Consider the following 22,924-nt stretch of genomic DNA (forward strand, 5'->3'; position numbering starts at 1 on the left):
CTTCAAGTCCAGCTCAGTCGTTTTCCTTAGCTGTGTTCTTATGTCTTTTATACAATTTCCACACTCTCAAAGCCTCCAAAATAAAGATTTTTTGCTATAGAAAAACTATCAAATAAAAAAATCATTATATATAGAATGATTGGAGTTCTCTGTTCAAAGAATTAGACTGAGTAAATTGTTTTTCTATTGTCCTTATTCAGTCAGGTTTTACCCATTAAAACACACAAACAAAAAGTGGTTCATCGGAAAAACCCTTCGGTACAACCCAGAATGCCTCTGATCCGATCTGAACGTCTTGAAGAGGTTTCCGTCGTAAGACTGTATTAAGAGGTACTTTCTCACTACATTATCCTTTTCTAAACCAGAGAATTCAATGCACATAATCTGATCCGATCTCAACATCTTGAAGAGTTTGAAATACAGAGACATATGTGTTTCATCCATTTTCTTAACCAGCGAATTCAATGCGCATAAGTTCATTCATTCGTGTCTTGGCGTGAGGGTTGATCTCGTCGTTAGATCAAACAAAACCTTTGCTAATTCTGTGGTTCCAAATCTTGCCTGGAGTATTTGGTATACAAATCCTTATCACTGCGCTGGATGGCAGAACTTGAGGAAAATTCCAAGGAACGTAGCTGATAACATATAAAACATTCGAAACATTATTGTGATGGATCCATTAAAACTAACGAACATGAAGTGGTTCAACCCAGAATGCCTTTGATCCGATCTAAGCATCTTGAAGAGGTTTCCCGTAAGACTTTTCATATTAAGAGGTACTGTCGCTCCATTTCATCCATTTTCTTACCCAGAGAATTCAATCCACATAATTTGATTCAGTCGTGTCTTGGTGTGAGGGCCGATCTCATCGTTCAAAAAAAACCTTCGGCAATTCTGGATTTCCAAATCATGCATAAATATTTTGGAATACAAATCCTTAGGACTTTGACGGAGCTGGATGTCAGAACTTGAGAAAAAATACCAAAGAACATTGTTGATAATGTACAAAACATTGGATTGGTTATACATTTTGAAGAACTGATATCGTCCTCTCATTAAGAAGATAATGTACATGTTACGGACGCGCCAAAATACCACTCCTTGAGTAGTGAGCCTTAATATTCCCGGAAAACCTTCCGCACTATGAAGGCTATATGCTTTCAGTACATGGATATTGCGAACTAATCGACGTCTAAGTGGAAACGATCCAGCAGAAACTGCTTGAACGAGAACAACATGCCAGAAATATCAAGACTATATAATTATGTAAGCAACTTCAACAAAATCCTCGAAGTCGGAAAAGATTTGGAACTTTTCTTCAGAGAGCTCCAAGTTGAGTTTGGGTTGGAGTAAAATTCAACCCCCTTAATTACTTCGTAACCATATCAATAACTAAATAAAAAATTATTCGACCCAAGCCGTTTGATTTCAATTCAGTGGTCGCCGAAATTCTTCAACTAGGGCCGTCGCTCTTTGACTTCTAAGTACCAAAGTATCCATCACGAACTCAAAGTGACTCCCCTGTGAAATAATTTAAGTCAAGAACCATCGATTGAACTCATTCATTATTTGAGAGAACTGTTAGATTGTGATACCCATGGTGTTATGAGATTCCATAAGTTTTATGGGATCTAAATACACTGAAATCATGATCAAAGGTTGTACCAAATACTCATGTAACCATAGAAAAATATTTGTTCGATTACCCAGCATTGATTTCCATAAAAATCTACTGGGTTCACTAAAATGAATTTCAATCACATATTTTTGCTGAATTCTAAACTTCAAATAAATTTTTCATATTTTCGACAGAAAAAAAATTATTTTCACTCGAGCACACACGATTAAAACTTTCTTAAAGCAAAAAAAAAAAATATTTTTAAAAATAATGACGGTCTCCTACAACGCCGAAGTGGCATCCTGTCGTGGATTTGGCTGCTTTCTCACTCTGCTAAGAAGGCAAAAATCTCAAAAGAAGAATTTTATTAAATTTAATACAATTTTCATTAAATATATTGTATTTTACAGATGGCGCGGCAGCATTTACAAGCTCATCTGGCGTGATTTGCTGGCTTTTCTGTTCATATACTATATGCTCAATTTGATTTATCAATTTGTATTGACTGATAGTGCACAAAGGTGAGTGGACTACCGATATAACGTTCACTCCTTGAGGATGCTCAGTATTTCTATCACACTCTCGCTCTCCCACAGCAATTTCGAGAATCTCGTGCACTACTGCAACAGTTACGGCTCACTCATACCGCTCTCGTTCGTGCTCGGCTTCTATGTTACGGTTGTAATGCAACGCTGGTGGGATCAGTATATGACCATACCATGGCCCGATCCGATTGCAGTCTTCGTGAGCGCTAATGTACATGGGCAGGATGAGCGTGCGCGTGTTATGCGCCGCACCGTTATGCGTTACGTTTGTCTCTGTCTCACCATTGTGTTTACACAAATCGCGCCACGCGTAAAGAAACGCTTTCCCACGCTGGATCATCTAGTCGAAGCGGGTTTGCTGTTGGAGAATGAGAAGCTTGTTATACAGGACTTAAATGTCGCCTTTCCGAAATATCCGAAATATTGGTTACCCATCGTTTGGGCCGCCAGCATTATAACGCGCGCACGCAAGGAGGGACGTATACGTGATGACTTCTCAGTGAAAACCATAATTGATGCTTTAAATACATTTCGTGGCAATTGCGGTGTCTTGCTGTTTTATGATACCATCTCCGTGCCGTTGGTGTATACGCAAGTGGTGACATTGGCTGTTTATACTTACTTCATTTGTCAGGTCATCGGTCATCAGTGGACTAAGCATGATAATCAAAATTATGTGGATCTTTATTTTCCATTATTCACCACACTGCAATTCTTCTTCTACATGGGTTGGTTGAAAGTGGCCGAGACGCTAATAAACCCGTTTGGTGAGGATGATGATGACTTTGAGGTGGGTATTTGATAGCTTTAAATAAATGTTCAATTCTTAAGATGTTTTTTATAAACAGGTCAACTGGATGATTGATCGCAATCTACAGGTTTCCTATCTCATTGTCGACGAAATGCATCACGAGCATCCTGAATTGGTCAAAGATCAGTATTGGGATGAAGTATTCCCCAATGAACTTCCTTATCAAGTGGATAGCAAGCGCGAACAGCCGCCAGTGCAGTCCACCGCTAAACTGGGTTTCAACATCAACCAAACGGCACTTTCCCATTCTGAATCCAAATATGATGGCATAGTAAGTATCCCAGTTTAGCAGATCCCATAACCTCTCACTTTACCGAGAGCGACACAGAAATAGAGAGAGATAGAAGCGAGAAAATTAAAATGAGCGAAATTGAGAACCCAGAGATATAGAGAGAATATTGAAAGAAAAAGAAGACAACTGAGAGACATAAAATGAAAGAAAGAGAGAGGGAGAAAATTAGAGTAAATATTTAGAAGACCTATAGTAAAATTCTAGCGTTCAGTAGATCATATGAGAGATTGTTTAGTCCTTATATCTTCTTATCTTAAAGTTTAAATGAGTCGAAGGCTCAGCATCATTCAGATAATGTGCTTAGTAAATAATATGTTTTTTATTCCAGACCACCAGCACACGAATTGAAGATCGTCCCACAGCATCGTCATCTCTCAGCCGTATGACCGATACCAGTTTACGCTTTCGTACGGCTTTGCAGAGATTTCTCTCACGCGAACCCAATGAAAAGGATAGCAATATATCGCAAACGGATGCCGAGAAGCAAACTTCAGCACAAACTAATGGTTCCGTACATTCGCTAATCAAATCGCCGACTACGATACGACCTGCCGAGGCTCTGCATATAATCGATGAGAAGGCAGATGATATGGATGCCGATAGAACATTAACAGAACACCCAGAGATATCACCGACCAAAGATGTGCGCGAAATATTTCGTGGTGAGGAGGGCGTGCCACCGAGCAGTGTGGAGAGTTTGCAAAGGGAGAGCGTAACATCGGCGCAAGTGACATGTAAGCAAAGAGTTAAGAGATTCGTAGTTTGAATTTCTAACCACATATTCTAACCTTTCTCACTGCAGTTGAAGACGTGGAAGAGGACGTCGAAGAGGAGGAAGAGCCCGAGGATGAGTTCGAACGTTTGCGCGAAGAACGTGAACGCGAACGCTTCGAAAGACAAAAGATGAAGTACGCACGTGGTATTTCGGCCGCGACCAATTTGAATTTGGACCCTGATTTGACAGGCGTTCCAGCCACGCAATCGCCGACCACACGTGGCATGCCACCAGCTGAGGAAACATTCAGTGTACAATCGTTGACCAGGCAGATGACATCACCCATAGCAATTGGAACGGCACAACAACAAGAAGAGCAACCAAAAGAACCGGCCACTAAGCGTAAGCCAAAGCGACAACAAGACCAGGAAGACGGCGGCGAAGAGGAACTCGGGGAAGAGGAGCAAGAGGAAGAACAACGGAAGTAGTTGAGAGCAACGCATTTGCTTTGGTGACATTTTATAGCCATTTTCAGCGTTCTACATATTTATATGAATTATTTATTTTAGCTTTGCGAATTAATTTATGACTTTACAAGAGCATTTTCTAATACTTTTACATATATTACATTGCCGAATTTTGGCCACTTCCATTGAAATAAATAAAATTTTGCAATATTTCAATACGAAATTAAGTCGCCATTTGGCAATAACTTACATACAATATACATTTAGGCGCTGCTACATTGACTTTCCGAAATGTAGCCAAATTGTGCTCCACAATGACATAACTTTACCATAAGTTGATGGTCACACAAATATTGCTCATTTTCTAGCCTGTGGCCAGTGGCAAATATGTGATAACGTTTACTCTTCATATACCACAATTGGAAAGAGTTCATTAGGGATGCACATATATCGAGATATATCACACAAGCCTCGGAGGTTAATAGCAAAATTATGCGTACGCCATAATGTCTCTAGGGCAGCCAAATGGGATTGAAATCATAAACTTAAAATCGAAAATTGAGCTACGCATCGAGCAGACGCAGTGCGGGGAGAGAGAGAGTGAGAGGAGGTAGTGTTTGTTAGTGGAAGAAGCGGTTCTGGAAATAGATGGTTTAGTTTATACTAGTGAATTGAAGTCTAGTTTCAGACTAGTTCCAAGGGTCCAGTTGAAGTATAGTAAAGTCAATTCATTCAGCGCATCCACTTATCCTCGTCATTTTGAATCGGTTTAGTAGATTGAAGAACCAATTTCCTCTCGCTGAGATCGATCACTGCAGATATTTTCAACTAGACCTTAGAACCGAAGTGAATTCATCATTCGCTCTACTTATCTTCGTTATTTCGAATCGGTAGCTTAAATAAGTGATTTCCTGTAGCTGAGATCGATCACTGCAGCCATTTCCAGACGGAAGGCCCTAGTTCTAGTATACTAGACCTTAGAACTGAAGTGAATTCATCTTCCGTTCTATTTATCTTCGTTAATTCGAATCGGTTTAGTAGGCTGAAGAACCAATTTTACTCTCGCTGAGATCGATCACTGCAGCCATTCCCAGATGGAAGGCCCTAGCTCCAGTAAACTAGACCTTGGAATCGATGTTACATTAGTGATGTGAGCGAATTTCAATCTACGTTAACTTCTTATATCATACCAAATCATGTTGCTGTGGTTGGGGCTCAATTTTGGAACTCTCATAAAATCTTAAATCTCAGTCTTCGCAGGAGTTTTTAATAGTCTTGAGTTTTGGACTCATCTTTTATGGTACTCCAATCATTTAAATTTTAAATTTTGGAACTCTAAACAAATCTTAAATCTCCGTCTTCGTGTGAGTCTTTAATAGTCTAGAGCTATGATCTCATCTTCTGTGGTACTCCAATCTCTCAAAACCACCGGATTCTTAAACCGGATTTTCGGAGTTGTTGAAGCCCATAATTAGTGTCCGACCGATACCCAATTTTAAGCCGAAGTCAAAGCCGATGCCGATGCCGATTAATCGGCCAGTTGACAAAGTAACGTCCGATGCCGAAACCGATGCCGATGCCAAGGCCGATTAATCAGTCGGACTCTACCAATAATTGAGTATTTTGAACCCCTTGAAAATCACCTTAAAATATTCCTAAAGAACTTTAGAATTCGATGGATCTTTTCGCTGGATATATTGAAGTATTTTCGGCTCAACTCTTAACAACACTTAACTATATTCAACCTTCCGAGGAAAAAATACTGGAAAATATCGGTGACTGTCGAATCCCAGATTGAATCGCCTGGCAAATTTTCCCTCTGCATGATTCGCAATAACTTTCGACTCCAATTTTCCTTCAATAATGAGAACTCTGGAGTTCGATGGAGCTTTTAACTGGATATATTGAAGAGACGAAGAGATTGAGACAATCCCTCAAAATAAGAAGTCATATCTACTATCTTCTTATTTTGAGACACTCCCTCAGAAGATTCAATCTTGGATTCAAAAATCAGTTTCGGTAAAAGAGCAATCGAAAAAATATCCCTTTGCATGATTGGCAATAACCCTCGAAGACGAGTCTCTAACTTTCCCTCAATAATCTCACAAACCAGTGCTGGCCCAAAAGTAGCTAGTTACATAGTGCACTCTGGTTGCTGGCTTTACCTTCATTACATTACCGTTACATTTGTGTACAACAAATACAATTTCCGGAAACTTTACTGCCTACCAGCAATCAACGCATCCATACATTAGATAATTCAGCCATGATTTTTGCCATCTGCATTGGAAATGCAATAAATTTTAGTTATTATCCTTGTGAGCATTACACGCTGCATTGCCTACTCGAACGCTGCGGCATAAGTGCATTCGCATGCATACTCGTATACAAAAACACAGCACAACAGTGTACAGTTTACTGGCTGGTGTTCGTAAAATTGCAAATCCTTTTGGGTCGGCATTTCAAATAGCAACTTGCCACTTGCCACAAACTCACAATACTGAGTTATTAGCTGTGCATAGTCAGGAAATATGCGTAGTTTATGGTTTAATCAATAATTTCCGGTCATCTAGTATAGTGTAGTTGAGCTGCAGGCACTCGTAGACCCTGCATATTACAAAACTAGAAATTTATGCCGAGTCTGTCTTGTTGTAAATGAGTTCTGCTGCACACTAAATTTATACAGTTACATTTGCTTAGTTAATAATTCATTGGCGCACAGACTGTCTGTCTGGCATACAGCGCAGCGCATGGTCATGGCGATGATGACCAGTGTGCGCTATCGTTCAATAAACCAATTACTAACACCATCATTATGGTTTATGTATGCAGTAAACACCTGTGTTGCCAGCATGCGATTGTGGCTTGTTCGTTCCACCGGCTCACAGCCACATAACCGACGACCGACAAGCCACAAACAACTAATATCCGTTAAATTTGTAAATTTTATTGTCTGTGTTGATTAGATTGGGTTGAAAGAGTTGCACTTGAATTGCTAGTGTTTTCTACGCCGTTGAGTGGATACCATTTTAATACAAAGTGTAATTAGCAAGGATTGCATTGGAAGGACGACAGTAAAGGTTTTGTTGTTTTGTGGTACGAAAAGAGATGCTACTGTATCCCAATAGTCGTATACTGTGACCTGAGAAAGTTAAATTGTATCGAAGTACCCTGCTGACATATCCTTTTACCGCATCCTGTATCATTTGTGAATATCCTTAAAGATGGACTTATAAACTGCAAGAGAACACAAGTAGTCCATTCTGCAACGTAGTGTTTTCGTAGTGTTTTTGAAAACTACGAATATAATTTGTTTTAGAAGACTAAAATTTACCAGAAAGCCAGAGTCGAGTTTCACTGATTGAAGATTTAATTAAATAAACCAGAAGAGAATCACCAAAAACACTTCGGTACCAATCTTCATTTTCGTGTTCTCCGTTATAGCATTATGTAATATTACCCAGGAGAGCTTTGTATTTTAGCTCCCAGAGTTATAAAATATTATTTCATGCATTGTACCAACTTCAGCCTTTTTCGGATAAAATTCTATAGCAATCCAACAATATCCTTAAACTCACGATAAAGATTATATACCGATGTAGTTACTGTAGTTACTAGTAGTTGAGGATTCAAAACCTTCAAAAATATTCTAATTAAAAAGAGTTCCTCATAAATTCGATGCGATTCTCTTATATGGACCACGATTTGTGAGATGACACCAAGAAGCACAAAACAAGTAAGAAAAGAAACTAAAACGAAGAACTGGAGAGTTATATGAGACCATTAAACTTAACTTTGGCTTAAGAGGACATCGATGAAGTCATTGTAGGACCTTTGGCAATCTCATTCTGACAATAACAATAAAAAGATGAGATGATGGCTTCATATTGTTACCCTTTCAGGTAGACCACCCCTCCAAAGTAGATACTTTATAGTTCCAGATGGTATGAGGATCACAACAACATGATTTACTCATCTTATAGCCTTTTTACACAGGAGCTAATTGAACAATTAACCGGCCTCTGCTCGATTAAAACACTGATTAAGATCGATTTACCATACAACATAAAATCTACGTTAATATATAGTACAATTTTAATCGGCTTGAAAATCAAATGCAATTCTGCGGCAAAGACGTACGATATACGTCCTTTGTCTGCGATTGGCTGAATTTTTTGATAAAAAAAGCTACGGTAGATGTCGCTGCTAAAAAAATCAATCAACTGATGAAACTTCCCAACTTCTAATGAAGAGCAGAAACAAAAAGGTATAACAGCTGATCGCTTATCGAGTAGCCGGAAGTATAAACGACAAAAAATGGTTTCTCAATAAAAGTTTTTATTAATCAATTAATTTGGCTGTGTAAAAACTCTTACTCTCTTCCTCGATATAGAAGACAAAGTCATTGTAGCACCTTAGGTAATCTTATTCTGCCATACATTTAGAGAATAACAACAAAAAGATGAGATGAGATGAGGGCTTCATATATCTACCTTTTCTGGTAAACCTCCCCTCCAAAGTAGATACTAGATGGTATAAGGATCACAACAACATGATTTACTCATCTTATCCGAGAAATTTTAATTTCCTAAGAATAGTGAAGTGAAGTTTCTACAGCTCATTCCATAGATTTCTACATCGTACTTAAGTCCTATGTTTATTCTAATATGAATTTATCATGGACCAAGTCTTCTAATTTCGAAAAAATAATGTGATAATAATAATGATGCTAAGTATCATTTAATCCACAAATACCACCCATAACTCATTATGTTTTGTCATGTTAGCTTCCTTCCTTTCCTATATGCTTGATAAATCGGATGATTAGATCCTTATGGTTTTTCTATTAGACTTGAATATAAGTTTACTGGTTCTTCCCAATTTAAGCAGTTTCGAACCACTCTAACCAAGTACTTCGAAAAATAATAATTTAAGCGCGCTCATTGTTGCTCCAATTATGTAGCGTTTGGCTAGCCTCAAGCTTATCAATAGTGATTAAGGTAAAACAGAACACATACTAAATACAAGAGTTTTAGGAAGTATATAGCATCAAGAGAGATCTGGGCCAAATTTCCAGTTAGAAAATGCACTTTTATAAGGAGAGGAAGCTCCAAGGGTTAGAGGAAGCTCTTGCTTAGAAGGTCTAAAAGTGATTGCTCTTCTTGACCATTTTCTAAATAACTTTTTTTATATAAGAAATTCATATCTTCACTTCATATAATCATGTTCTCAACTGCATACCAACAATCCACATATCACGCACAAGGACATTTACCGCGCACAGCCGCCCCAACATAAGCACAAACACCAATTAAATTACAACCGCTTACTTTATGATAATAATAACGCTGTTGGTGATGATAATGCAAAACACCTGCAAAACCTGTTTATCCTGTGGTCAATTATTTTCACAGTGTCAACACGCGCGACACACACACACCCACATATACTGCAAACACACAGATGCCGGCTAGAAGTTGCAATGACAACAAGCGACCACAGCGAACATAATACGAAAGAGAAACAATGAAAATAGCCTGAGGTAGCGACAGCAACAACAACAAGTTAACGGAGAGGTGGGTGGCAAATATTTACCGTTACTAATGCAACACACATTGCATGTTGCATTAATGCACAAACTATGCACACTTGAACGCGCTGTCTGCACATCTCGACAGCAGTCTCTTTATTTGTTGTTCTAGCAATGCAAAGTAAGCTAAGTTAAATAGCATCTGCAAATTGTTGTTGTTGTAGTTTGCTAGTATTTTCAAAGCGCGAAAGTGCTCTGTAAGTGACTTCTGTGGCAGCTGGAGTTGTATATTTGAGATTTGGAGGTTAGGAACATTTGTTGCCGGCATTTGCGACTGTGTGGCTTAACACCGTCGCGGTTTGGCAACAAGTTGAATGCAGGTGCTCTTGGAGAGATTTTATAATAATGCCACATTCATAAGTTATGTTTATGCATAAATATTCATCTTTCTGGGTGAAAGCAGAAATATTTAGAGAAATGTTTCAGGGTTGGATGTGTGCTGCGCACATGCAAAACATTTAAGAAGAAGATGGAGAAGACAAACATCATGTTTCCCCTACTTTGTTTCACCCTGTAGTGAACCTTAACACACCCTTCTTTCCCCCCTTCGCAAATCGTTTACTACCGTAACTGCACTAAGGATACTTTCTTTCACCTTCCGTACCAGTTTATATACTCAAAGATAATAATTCACTTTTGGAACCTGTTTTCGAACTCTCATTCACAGGAAAATTGGCTTTAAAATTCATATCGTAACCAATTATTCTTCTTTTTAATCTTCAAGACTATGTCTTTTTCTCAACAGATATATTAAACAAGTAAGGAAAGGCTAAGTTCGGGTGCAACCGAACATTTTATACTCTCGCAATTTATTGAAGAAATTTAACCAATACATATATGCGGAATAAAGCTCACCTTATTTTTGAAAAACCAATAATTAGGTATATGGGAGCTAGAAGAGAAGATACTTTTGAAAAACCTACAATGAGGTATATGGAAATGTTATGACCCGATTTTAATAATTTTTGGAACAGAGACACACTATTAGAAGAAAACAATTTCCTCTGAATTAAATTGAGATATCTGAGAGATGTACCCATATTTTCGGTTAAAAATTACCCTTAGGCGCTGAGTTCAACATGTTCGATATATGGGACCTTGAAAAGTTATGGTCCGTTTTCGACAATTTTTTCACAAGTGAAGCCAGATATGATATGCACTAATTGTGTAAAGCTTTATTCCGTTATCTTCATTGGTTCCTTATATTTACATTATAAAGTGAAGGAATAAGATGGATTTCAAAATTGAGGTATAAGGAAAGTAGTCGTGGTTGTGAACCGATTTCGCCCATTTTTTGTCCGTGTTATCAGGGTGTCAAGAAAATATTATATACCGAATTTCATTCGAATCGCTCGAGTAGTTCCTGAGATATGGTTTTTGACCCATAAGTGGGCGATGCCACGCCCATTTTCCATTTTGTAAAAAAATCTGAGTACAGCTCTCGTAGCAACTTTTGTTGCGAGAGTATAAAAATCTCAAACACTCATTCTCACATTAATCGGGTTTACGTAGAAGGAACAGTCCTGGATTCCTAGCCTCGAAATAGCATACAAAATATTGGAACTGCTGAAACAAAAACTTCAGAGATCAAATATTCACCCCTTCTAAGGATTAAGAGGTTATTGTTACAAGCAAACACATCTTTCTCATTTACAAATCGAACATTACTGTTGGAATTTGAACTCGTGGTACTTCGTGAGATAGTTCACAGTGATCCATTCAGCTACAGCAGCCTTCATAGTATCTATAAAAGCCTCAAACTGTTATGAAAATATACCTCGACTGATAGGTTAGATTTCTTATCACTCAAGGGATGAGCCTGATCTCCAACATTATTTTACGACTATTTATAGTAAGGCCTCTATCGAAATTATTTTGTTCAATGAAGGAGTTGTTAGCTATAAAGGGGTCTCTGTGATTGTTGAAACATCTTTAAGGCCGTAGAATGTTGATTCGTTCATTCTACTCACTTTGGATTATCTTCAGTTAATATTACTCAATAATTATTACTAAGTAAATTTCATCGGTTTGAGTAAAAGTTTATCTTCAATAGACTAAGGTACGCTATTTTTAGTGAATAACTCTGATTTCCTCCTCAAACTTGCTTACTCCACAACTATTTAAGGCAATGAACTTTTAATTTCATATTTTCTACAAACCGCTTAGCATACATTAAGGCGCAACATATCTAAGTAAGTTGGTGATTACATTTGTTTATTTGTTGGAGTGGTGGCACATATAAGACTTCTTAGTTGACTAACAGCACATCGAAAGTCAGCTGCCGTGATGCGTGTTATTATTTTTCCGCGTCGTAGCATAAAACTTCGACTTGCCACACACGCACGCACCATACTACCATACTAAATATAAGTGATATTTCTACATGTGTGTAATTTGCTTGGGGAATCCGACGCACGAACAATAACAGTCGCCAGCACACATGTGCTTACCACATTCCACACATAGAGAACTACACCATACAGCGTTGCATACAAATACTAAGTATATGCAAATTAGTTGCGTCTCGCAGGAATTACTTAAGCATTCAGGGATGCAAACGTTCCTAGAAGCTTATATGTTGTATATGTGTGTGTGTGTGTTTGCGAAAAGTCACGCGAAAATATTTTGCTAAGAAAACAATGACAATGAAAGAATGAGCGAAGTTGTACGAAATTAAAATGTCATCAAGTGTCAAGCGAGCGAGTGGTGGAGTGGTTGTGGGCCTAACCATTTTTTTCGTTATTTTCTCAAGTTTATTTGCTTTTAGCAATGGTTGGTATAAAAATATATACTTATTTAAAATTTGCGGTAAATATATATATGTATATTCATAGATATATGTAAATGGTGGATCTATACATACATGTGTGTATGTATATATGCGGACTTAAATGCTTTCTCTTAGTAATCATTAATCATTCTTCGCATTTATGCTGCAAGCTACCATACATTCAAAGTCAAAAATCACAAGGGATGAAATTTCTTATACAAAACTACATACACATGAATTTTTATATATAAGCTTACATAAGTGGCTTCTGTATATATGAATATACACATTGATTGAGATACCAATAAATTCAACTCATTACATGTAAATATGTCTGTCTCAAAGGATATTCAAATTAGTTGGTTATTATTTGGAAAATTATTTTGTGTTTTGAGAATTGGAATTTGTAGAGATTAAAAGTGAAAATAAAGGAATGAATAAATATATATATATGAATATATATATATATAATATAAAATATTTTTATTCGAGACTTAAAATAACTGAATTGCCATCATCAGTGGCGCATCCTTCCAAATTAACTCTAGGTTGGTTCTGGACTGCATCGGAAAACTAATAGAGTGTGCAGCAACAACAGCTTAATCTTCTTCTGGGTACCGGGACACAGTGGCATACAAGGCAACGAACTTGCAGACCAACTAGCTAAAAAGGCCACGGCTGCCAGGCCGGTGGGGCCGGAGCCCTTCAAGCTGTTGGTCTGCAAGTTTTCAGCAATAGACTACTAGAAGACGAACTGGCAAGTAGGAATCGCTACTGGCTGCACTTGCAGGGACTTCGCCACTCCAAAAGGTTTGTAGAGGGATACAACCGGAAGAGATTCAAATAACTTATTGCGCTCCCAAGATACAAAATGAGACAACTAGTGGCACTTTACCCCGGCCACTACAGACTAAGGCGTCATCTTAACAAACTCGGAAGGAATCTGCTCAACGGACCTGTGCAGATTCTGTGATCTGAAAGCGGAAACACCTGAGCATCTACTCCTAGACTGTCACGGGATTGCGGGGTTAAGGAGTCAGGCAATGGGATCTCTATATCCCCAAAGGGAAAGTATCGCGTCCACCAGCCCTGCAGCGTTACTAAATTATCTTAGAACTACAGGACTGAATGGTATTCTGTGATAAACAGGAACGTAGGTCGCAGTGCGATCCTCAAATAAAATGTATCTAAAGGAACTGAACTGAAGTATCATATTAGAATTGGAAACGGTTTTATATGGAAATCCTTGGAAATATGTATGATTTTGCTTATATGATTACAAAATAACTCTTCAATTTCAAATAAAGTTAAATATTATTTCAAATAAAAAAATAGAGTTGCCACTTAGTAGAAAATTAAATATATATTTTTACTATACTTGTTAAATGGAAATGCCAGATCGTTGAAGGCTACTTTCATTATAAAAAAATTAAGAAATATGGTTGCCACATAATTTATAAAAAATAATTATATAATAGAATTGTGAAAAGAAAATTTAGAGTTACCACTTTTTCTTAATTTAAATAAATTTTAATTAAAATTTTTTCGTAAAAGGGAAAAGCAGAATCTTTGTAGACAACTTATATACGCAAACACTATTTTCTGGTAATAGAGTTGCCATATGTATATTTATAATAAAATTATATTTCACATGGCTAAAATAATGCAAAGTAATTAGAAAGATTTTTTTATATAAGCCTGAATAACAAAAGTGAAAAATATATTATTCAGAGTTGCCATCTAATTTTATTTTTTAATCATTTTATTTTTAATAATTTTTTTAATAAAGGGAAATGCATGATCTTTGAAGGCAAAATTCATACCAAATATTTTTCTTTTCAATTTATAGAGTTGCTACCTGTTTGTAGAATATATTTATGTGTAACAATCTACCACTCTCTTAATTATCTATCAATGAACTACTCAAAAATATAGTACCTGCACTCAATATGCATTTTATTCAATTTCCACCTACAAAACATTCATAAAACCGTTCCTCAAGGCGTATACGTAACATTCGTGTAAATCTTTATTTGACCGCGTTCGATTACTCACTTCACTCAGCAATAAGTGGTTAATTAACAAGCAATAAACTCAACTGTTTTGTTTCTATTATTATAGCTGCGCACAACAACAACAACGAAAATTACGACAACTTTAACAAAAAAGCACGACAACAACAACTGCGCTCAGTTGCCGCATGCACTTTAACTGCTGCATAGTATTATTAGCAATAATTATATTGCAGCAGCCAACAGCTGTGCCACATGTGCGGCAATGCTGGACAATGCAATAACAAGAAAACAATTACGCGCTATAACGGTAACAACAACAGCAATAGCAAAGCAATTGACTGCACTGGTCGCAGCTGTTAACGGAACACTGCAACGGAAAGTAGTTACATGCACATGTGTGTTAGTGTATGTGTGTTCGTGTGTGACACAGCAGTTAACGCCATTACCATCACTTACGGTTCGTTAAGTTCAATAGCAATTGCAAATGCATGCCTGCAGTTACAACTGTTACTAACTGTATAATTAAATGTTATATATATTACATACTGTCTGTCTGTCTTTATATATTTCTTTTGTTGTTGTGTAATTGTCAATGTTATTAACTAAAAGCGCGTGTAAACAGATAGTTATTGTTGTTGTAGGAAAGAGAGAAGAGGAAAGTGGAAAATTCGAGGGATCTACTAATGTGATATTATGGTTGGGCACCTACATATATTTATTTCCGTATAACGGTTTTCCAAAGAGTGAAGCCATATTCCCGACAAACCAATCTTCTTTCGACTCGTCTCGATTTTAGTGGTAGAAAGTTGATATCTAAGCTTAAGACATCTTATTGTAGAGTTTTTATTTTTTAGTTCATATCTGAAACTGAACTCACCTACATTGCAACCAATATTAGGTTGGAAAATATCTCCCTTTTCTCCGCTTCCGCTTTTTTGCTCTTTATTCAATGCATTTTAAAAAGTGTTACAGTGATCGGATTTAGTTCAAATGTGCGCCGTTTCGTTCGATAATCTGTTTCCAACTAAACGGCAACTTCAAAATACCCCCCTCGTAGAAGCCCCCTTCCTTATTTGCGAAGAACTCGGACAGCCACATTTCACAAGCCTCTTTTGAGCTCAACTTTACACCACCAAAGGCGTTCGCCATGGACAAGAACAGGTGGTAATCACTTGGCGCTATGTCCGGGCTATATGATGGATACGATAAAACCTCCCATCCCAGCTCCCGTAGCTTCTGACGAGTCATCAACGAAGTGTGTGGTCTGGCGTTGTCCTGGTGGAATACTTCCTGTTGGCCAATTCTGAATGCTTCTGGTTGATCGTCTGCTTCAAGCGTCCAGTTGTTTGCAGTATATGGTAGAATTAAGCGTCTAGCCATATGGGCTCATAGTGGATGATTCCCTTCTAATCCCACCAAACACACAGCACAACCTTCCTGGCCGTCAATCCCGACATGGCCACTGTTTGGGACGATTCACCGGCTTTCGACCACGATCGTTTTCGCTTGATTTTTTTGTATGATATCCATTTTTCGTCGCCAGTCACCATCCGCTTCAAAAATGGGTCGAGTTCGTTCCGTTTCAGCAGCATATCGCAGACTTTGAATCGGTCCAGAATGTTTTTTGTTGTTGATTTGATCGGTACGCCGACGACGAACGCTAGGGAACTCCATGTTTACACGCAATATCCAAACAAATCATGCAAATCGTCGTTTTGTAGGTTATGTCAAGACCTTTCAAAGATGTATAGTATTGCCAGATACGAGCTTTGTAGCGCTTTATTTATATCCACGAAATTCGAAAGACAAAAAGGAGGAATGGGGATATTTGACAATCTTATATAACAGGACTCAATTGTCGTAATGCGCAGCTAGATGGCGCTGATCTATTCATGAGAACGCCTTAAAATTTTCTCCGTTAATGTTTTGCGCGCCATCTATCGCCTTCAAAAGTCATTTTGTGCCGATCTCATATTGTACCTGCTATTTGGTTCGTGTCTTGGACGAAATTGCGAAGCTGAGAGCTGAACGAACTGTTCAAGATATGATCGATAAGTGATCAAAACAACTCTTTGTAATAAAAGCCGTTGCTCGCGTTGCCAACTCGGTTATAAATTTTATTTCTGCCAAGAAAAAAAAGAAACTTTGGATGAAGAGACACAGGCAATGGAGTCCCACAATAAAGTTCTCAAGAATTGCAGGAGCATGAGCGCCATCTACCGCCGTATTTCATAAAAAAATAAATGCATTTTTAAATTTTATTCGAAATATATAAATAAATAAATGTAAATAACTGGAATAGAACTCGAATTAAAAATATAAACACACAACAAAGAATAAACGTTCAATAAACGGCTTATTTTTCCTGCTTGTCAGTCTCATCGCGCTTTTTCTTCGCCTCTGCCTCTCCATTGACCACCGTCTTACTACCTGCCACACTGCTGCTGCTACTTTTGGCGCTCGGCGTGCCGCTGCGATGATCACTGGACTTCGGTTGCAGCACATGCGTTGGTATCGGTATAGTCGGTGGCGCTGCTAAATTCAAACCCGATGCAATCAAAACCGGCAAGAGGTCAGCTGTGGCGCTTGTGGCGGTATAAACATTTTGCATAATACGCTGACGTTGTCGTTCCTGCCGCTGGCGTTCACGCTCTTCACGCAACAAATCGAAATCGTCCTTTTCACGCTCATCCGCACCCTCATCCTCGTACGTGAGCGATTTAGCAGTGCTCGATTGCGAACGCAACTGATCGGGTGGGAAGTGTGTGCTTTTCGACTCGACGCCTGCACCAATATCGGTCTGCCACGAGAGGCGCGCCGCACCTGAATATTTATTTGTGGCTAAGTGCCTTTCATAATCCGAAGTAGAACGTGGTATGTGTTCCTCCAGCGAACCGGAGCTTGTTGAGAGTCGCAAGCGACTGATAGTGGTTTGTGTATCCTCTTTGCTAATTAGACGCTTCAATACCGCATTGATGCGTGAGACGCTGCTATGCATGCTGGAGTTGGTGGCCATATTGTCGCGCCGCTTCCAAACGAAATGTGCGGCCCCATCCGACTGCAATGTGGGATGGATTAGACATTAATGTCTCACTAATATATGTTCTTTGGAATAACGTTGCGAAAGATTCCCGGAACTCCACTGACTATTCTTGAGTATTTTGTGTACCTCAAAAGAAGCTACCGAAACTAGACGTAGTTCATAGAATGTGGAAATAAATCATACAGCGTATAAGCTCGAAATCTACTTCAACTAGTTGTGGTTTATTATTGAACTAGATCTCGATATCTTTAGGGGATAAGGTCGGATAGTTCAAGAGCCAAAGCTTTCTGGCTAAATGAGACTTCTAAATACATGAGTTCTAACTATTTTGGAAACATTTATGTATTCAGCCCAACAGTTCTGGGGTGTAGTAATAAATCAGCTGACTCTGAACTCATATAGAAGCTCTCGGCCCTCCGCTCTGTCAAATGGATTATGGATTGGTATTATCATTATCTTTTCCTTAGTTCCCACCTTACTATTAACATCATTCCTCATTGTAATACCGTAAAGAACCACCGAGGTTTCAAACCAGTACACCTAAAACTTCACTTTGACCTAACCTATCCTCAAGTACCACCGAAATATTGTTAGATCTATAAAAGTTGTTCCGATCCAACTAACTTTTCTACACAAAAGCCAAAATCACTGTCAATACCTTTCCGACGTCAGTAAAATCGGTGGTGACTTTATGATAATCCTCTGGATAAGGCAGACCGCCAGGCAAAACTTCATCCCAGTACTGATCTTTCACCAATTCGGGATGCTCATGATGCATTTCATCGACAATGAAATAGGAAACTTGCAAATTCCTATCGATCATCCAGTTGACCTGTCAAAAAAGTTAACAATTTCCAGGCACTCTCTCAAATGATTCCACACGCTCACCTCAAAGTCATCATCGTCATCGCCAAACGGATTCAACAGCGACTCCGCTACCTTCAGCCAACCCATATAGAAGAAGAATTGCAACGTTGTGAAGATAGGAAAATAATAGTCAACCCAATCGTAATGTCCGTCAGGGTCCGCCTCCCTGGGCATCCACTGTTGACCAATGAGTGCCGCCAAGAAGTACGAATACACCGCCAGCGTTACCACTTGTGTATAAACCAAAGGTATCGGCACCGAATCGAAATGCAATATAACGGCGCATTTATTACGAAACGTATCCAACTGATCGAAAATAGTTTTCAGCGCAACATCATCACGTATGCGACCCTCTTTGCGTGCGCGTGATACAATGCTGGCGGCCCACACGAGTGGTACCCAATGTTTGCGATGCTTCGGTGACTTTTCATCCATAGCTATGAGCACATCCTTCTCATTCTCTGTCAGCAGACCGGCATCTACGAGGGAATCCATTGTGGGAAACCGTTTCTTAACACTTGGCGCTACCATTGTAAAGATCATGGTTAAACAGAGGCAGACATAGCGCATAACGGTGCGACGCATTATACGTCCACGCTCATCCTGTCCCACAAAGAGCGTGCTCACATAGACGGCGAGTGGATCAGGCCAAGGCACGGTAATGTATTGCGTCCACCAGCGTTGCATGACGACGACAATATAGAAGCCGAGTACAAACGAAAGCGGTATAAGCGTGCTCGAGCTGTGGCAGTAATGGACGAGCAGTTCAAAGAGGCTGAGGAGTTGAGATTTGTGATGCAGAGTTAAAAAAGTGAGATTAGTATGAGCCTCAAATATGAAATCCTCTCACCGTTGTTGCTCCGGTCCCATCAAAAAACGATAAGTAATACCCAGCGCATAATATAATACCAGAAAGGCAGCTAAATCCATCCAAATAATTTTATAAATGCTACCACGCCAACGTGCTAAAAGTTTTAGAAAGCAATTAAAATTGCTGGTCGCAACTTGCGCCTGATATGACACTGTCATTTCAATATAAGTATTATTTACTAATATGTTTTCTTTAAATAAAATGATTCCTGTGGTTTAAATAAAATATTTTCTGACTATTTTCATTGAGAAAATTTTCAGTATGATTAGTTTTCGTATTTTCTTTTTTTAGACAAGTTGAAAAATAACTGAATGTAGTTTTTGTAGTGGAAAATTCAAAAGTTTATAAAATTTCAGATATATCGATTTATTCATCGAATTATGCTTACTCAACAAAGTATGGAAATTGTTTAATATTTTAAGAATTTTATACTTTGATTGTTTTTAATCGAGACCTAATGGCGTTTTCACACAGGAGCTAATTGTTCAATTAACCGGTCACTGCTCAATTAAAACGCTGATTAAGATCGATTTGCTATACAAAATAAAGATCTACATTAATTTTTAATTGAATTTTAATCGACTTGAAAATGAAATGCAACTCTGCGACAAAGACCGTATTTGTAATTATATATACGTTCTTTGTCTGTGAGGTGTTGTTCATGCTACATGACGAAACTTACGAAAACCAAAAACAAAAATGTATAGCAGCTGATTGGTTATCGAGTAGCCGCTTCTGTGAAGGGCAAAAACTTATTTCTCAATCAAAATTTTAATTGATCAATTAATTGGGCTGTGTGAAAAGGATGTGTATGAGCTAATAAAGGGAGCTTTTTTTGTAACTTTTTCTGTCCTTTTCCTGAATCTAAATATATGATATATGGAAACGACATCGTTTTTCTGTGCATTTACGATGAACTTAAATCTAAGAACTCTAAAAAAGGAAATATGAACTTAAGACAGCTCTTCCTTTAGATTAGATCTATAATCTTTTGAAATATTTACAAAGTGGGTAGGGTGTTCAAGGCGCCAAACTGCCAGAAGGACAGATGCTTGGCGCGCTGTTATGGACTTGGCTATAACCACGTAAGCGTTGTCTACGCCAGTCAAGAAGAAGAAAGATAGGGTTTTCCAAGTTCTTCTCTTAGGATAGCAATATTTCTTAAGCACTCTGTCATACCAGAATATTCTGTGAAACTCTCTGCAACCAGAAGGTTTTTTCGACTAAGTTGGAGTTCTCTGAGAGCCTGCAACACTATCTTGATTACTCTACACCCCAGACTATATAAATTAAATGGGTTTTGAGGAATTTGTGGGTTAGAGGACATAATCATAGAAATTAGAAATCATTGGCTATATAGATTTTTAGATTTTTAGAGAAAGACCAGGTATTATATGTAGAAAATAATGTATAACTCATTAGAGAAGTGCAGACTCAACATCAAAACGAATGAAAAATTCAAACAAAAACAGTGTGGCCCCTAAAAATATGCCTGGAACTAATATAATAGCATCTTGGCTAGAAACACGTGAATTTTAAGAGCTTGAAGCTTAGTTCAATCAAAGCTTAAAGTTGTGATAAATGTAAAATATTGCTCAACTGTAAATCCTTAGCCTTAAGCAAGTATTTAACGTGCTTTTAAAGTATATTCAGCAGCTCTCCACCAAAAATATGTAAATACGTGTCGCATCAGATAATCGCTTCCACAAACAGTTGTCTTTACAAATCACTTTTCACTGCTTATTTTCTCTAACCCTCCTTGCTTACTGCATTGATTTGCATATGCTTGACTACCCTTTCAGTAATGTTCATTTCAAGCTCGTTCCAATTGTTGCCACCACAGATTTGCGTAATTTCTAATTTGCCACACTGATTTGCATTGTGCTCCGCTGCTGCAGTTGGCAGTGTATGGCTGGTGTCATGCAACAAAAACACACTACAGCGGCATTTAACGCACTAACGTATTAGTATTAGGGCAAGTATGAGGTATAGGAAGCGTACAAGAGAGGGTTAGTAGTCGCGTGACAGCTCCTCTTTCAAATGTCCTTCAAAAATTTACATAATATAAATATATACAACAACAACTACAAGCTGCTAGTTGCCACATTTTACAGCCGCATTGCGGACATTATAGCCACGTCTTGTTACGCGCACTTTACTTGGCGAATAATGTCGCTCAAACGCAAGCAACAATGCGCTGCTATGATGCTATGATGTTGCTAACGATTTTTAGTGTGTTGTACCAATATATATATATATAGAAGCTTGTATGTATGTTGGTATGTAGCTACCTGCGCTTGTGGCATTTTACGACTTTTCAACGCCATCAGTGCCATGCTTGCTGCGCTGCTTGTTCTGCCTTCACTCTCCATCACTCTAACTCTCTTCTCCTCTCTCTTCCTATCTCTTTACTCCACATTTCCATTTCTATTTCACTGTGTCAACAGAAAATTTTATGTAAACTAAATTTTATACTGATAGTTTTCATACTATTTTATTAGCATACATTCAGGCGTGCTGGCTGGTTTGCTTATGTATGAATATGTGATTAGTAATCCTTTAGCGCAGTCTCTTGTGTAATCATAAAATTTCGGTTGTAAAATTTGGGTCACACTGACCACAAAATACACACACGCGTACGCACACACAGCCGCATGTATCATATTAACAATTCAAGCCGCAAGCGCGCTGGGACACGCATACACTGGCATGCAAGCGCCTAGATGTATGCTTATGTATGCAAATAAAAGCTTCCAATGCTATAAATGTCGTTTTTATGTTATGCTAATGAACTTTTACTTTTATTGATATTGTTTTACATGCATTCATTAGTAGATATGCTAATATGCAAGCATGAAATCTGTGTGTGTTTGGTATGTGACGCAGCGGTTTTACACGGTCACTAATGGCAGCGCATACGCAGACTGACACACACATATTGGTATTTTATAGTCATAACACTTGCTGTTTGCTATTTGCTTGCTTGGGAATACCCACACAGCCATACTTAGCGCCCCTTTTAGACGTGACATGAGAGAGGCACTTACTACCAAGATGAATACAAATTTTATGTTTTAACAAATGACAGTGTCTTCTCTACGGGGATCTCAACAATTGTATGTTGCACATAAAAGCGCAATTTGAATGCTGAGTGTTATACGACATATGATAGTCGTAAAAATCACATTGCTTTACTGGGAAATGTCACATGAAAATACAAAGAGTTAAGGTGCCTATTATTATTTATGTTTTTTAGAGGGGGGGTTACAAGGCGCATTGACATTGTGTTGTAGTGGTATAAAAGGTGTTACAAAGTTAAG

General features: G+C 38.2%; 2 protein-coding genes across 2 annotated transcripts; one reads left to right on the forward strand and one right to left on the reverse strand.

Annotated features, from left to right (window-relative positions):
- Window positions 1-1,801: 1,801 nt before the first annotated feature.
- LOC105208705 (bestrophin-2) lies at window positions 1,802-4,667 on the forward strand. Its single transcript, XM_029038610.2, has 6 exons — window positions 1,802-1,959; window positions 2,029-2,139; window positions 2,215-2,953; window positions 3,012-3,245; window positions 3,595-4,000; window positions 4,069-4,667. The coding sequence occupies exons 1-6, from the start codon at window positions 1,889-1,891 to the stop codon at window positions 4,467-4,469; spliced, it is 1,962 nt and encodes a 653-aa protein (XP_028894443.2). The 5' UTR covers window positions 1,802-1,888; the 3' UTR covers window positions 4,470-4,667.
- Window positions 4,668-17,098: 12,431 nt separating this feature from the next.
- Window positions 17,099-19,901, reverse strand: LOC105208714 (bestrophin-4). Its single transcript, XM_011178711.3, has 4 exons — window positions 19,584-19,901; window positions 18,755-19,508; window positions 18,525-18,698; window positions 17,099-17,881 (listed from the first exon to the last, which is right to left on the reverse strand). Exons 1-4 carry the CDS (start codon window positions 19,760-19,762, stop codon window positions 17,180-17,182), a joined length of 1,809 nt encoding a protein of 602 aa, XP_011177013.2. The 5' UTR covers window positions 19,763-19,901; the 3' UTR covers window positions 17,099-17,179.
- Window positions 19,902-22,924: the final 3,023 nt, after the last annotated feature.

This window comes from Zeugodacus cucurbitae, chromosome 4 (genome assembly GCF_028554725.1).
Source record: "Zeugodacus cucurbitae isolate PBARC_wt_2022May chromosome 4, idZeuCucr1.2, whole genome shotgun sequence".
NCBI classification, from domain to species: Eukaryota; Metazoa; Arthropoda; class Insecta; order Diptera; family Tephritidae; genus Zeugodacus; species Zeugodacus cucurbitae.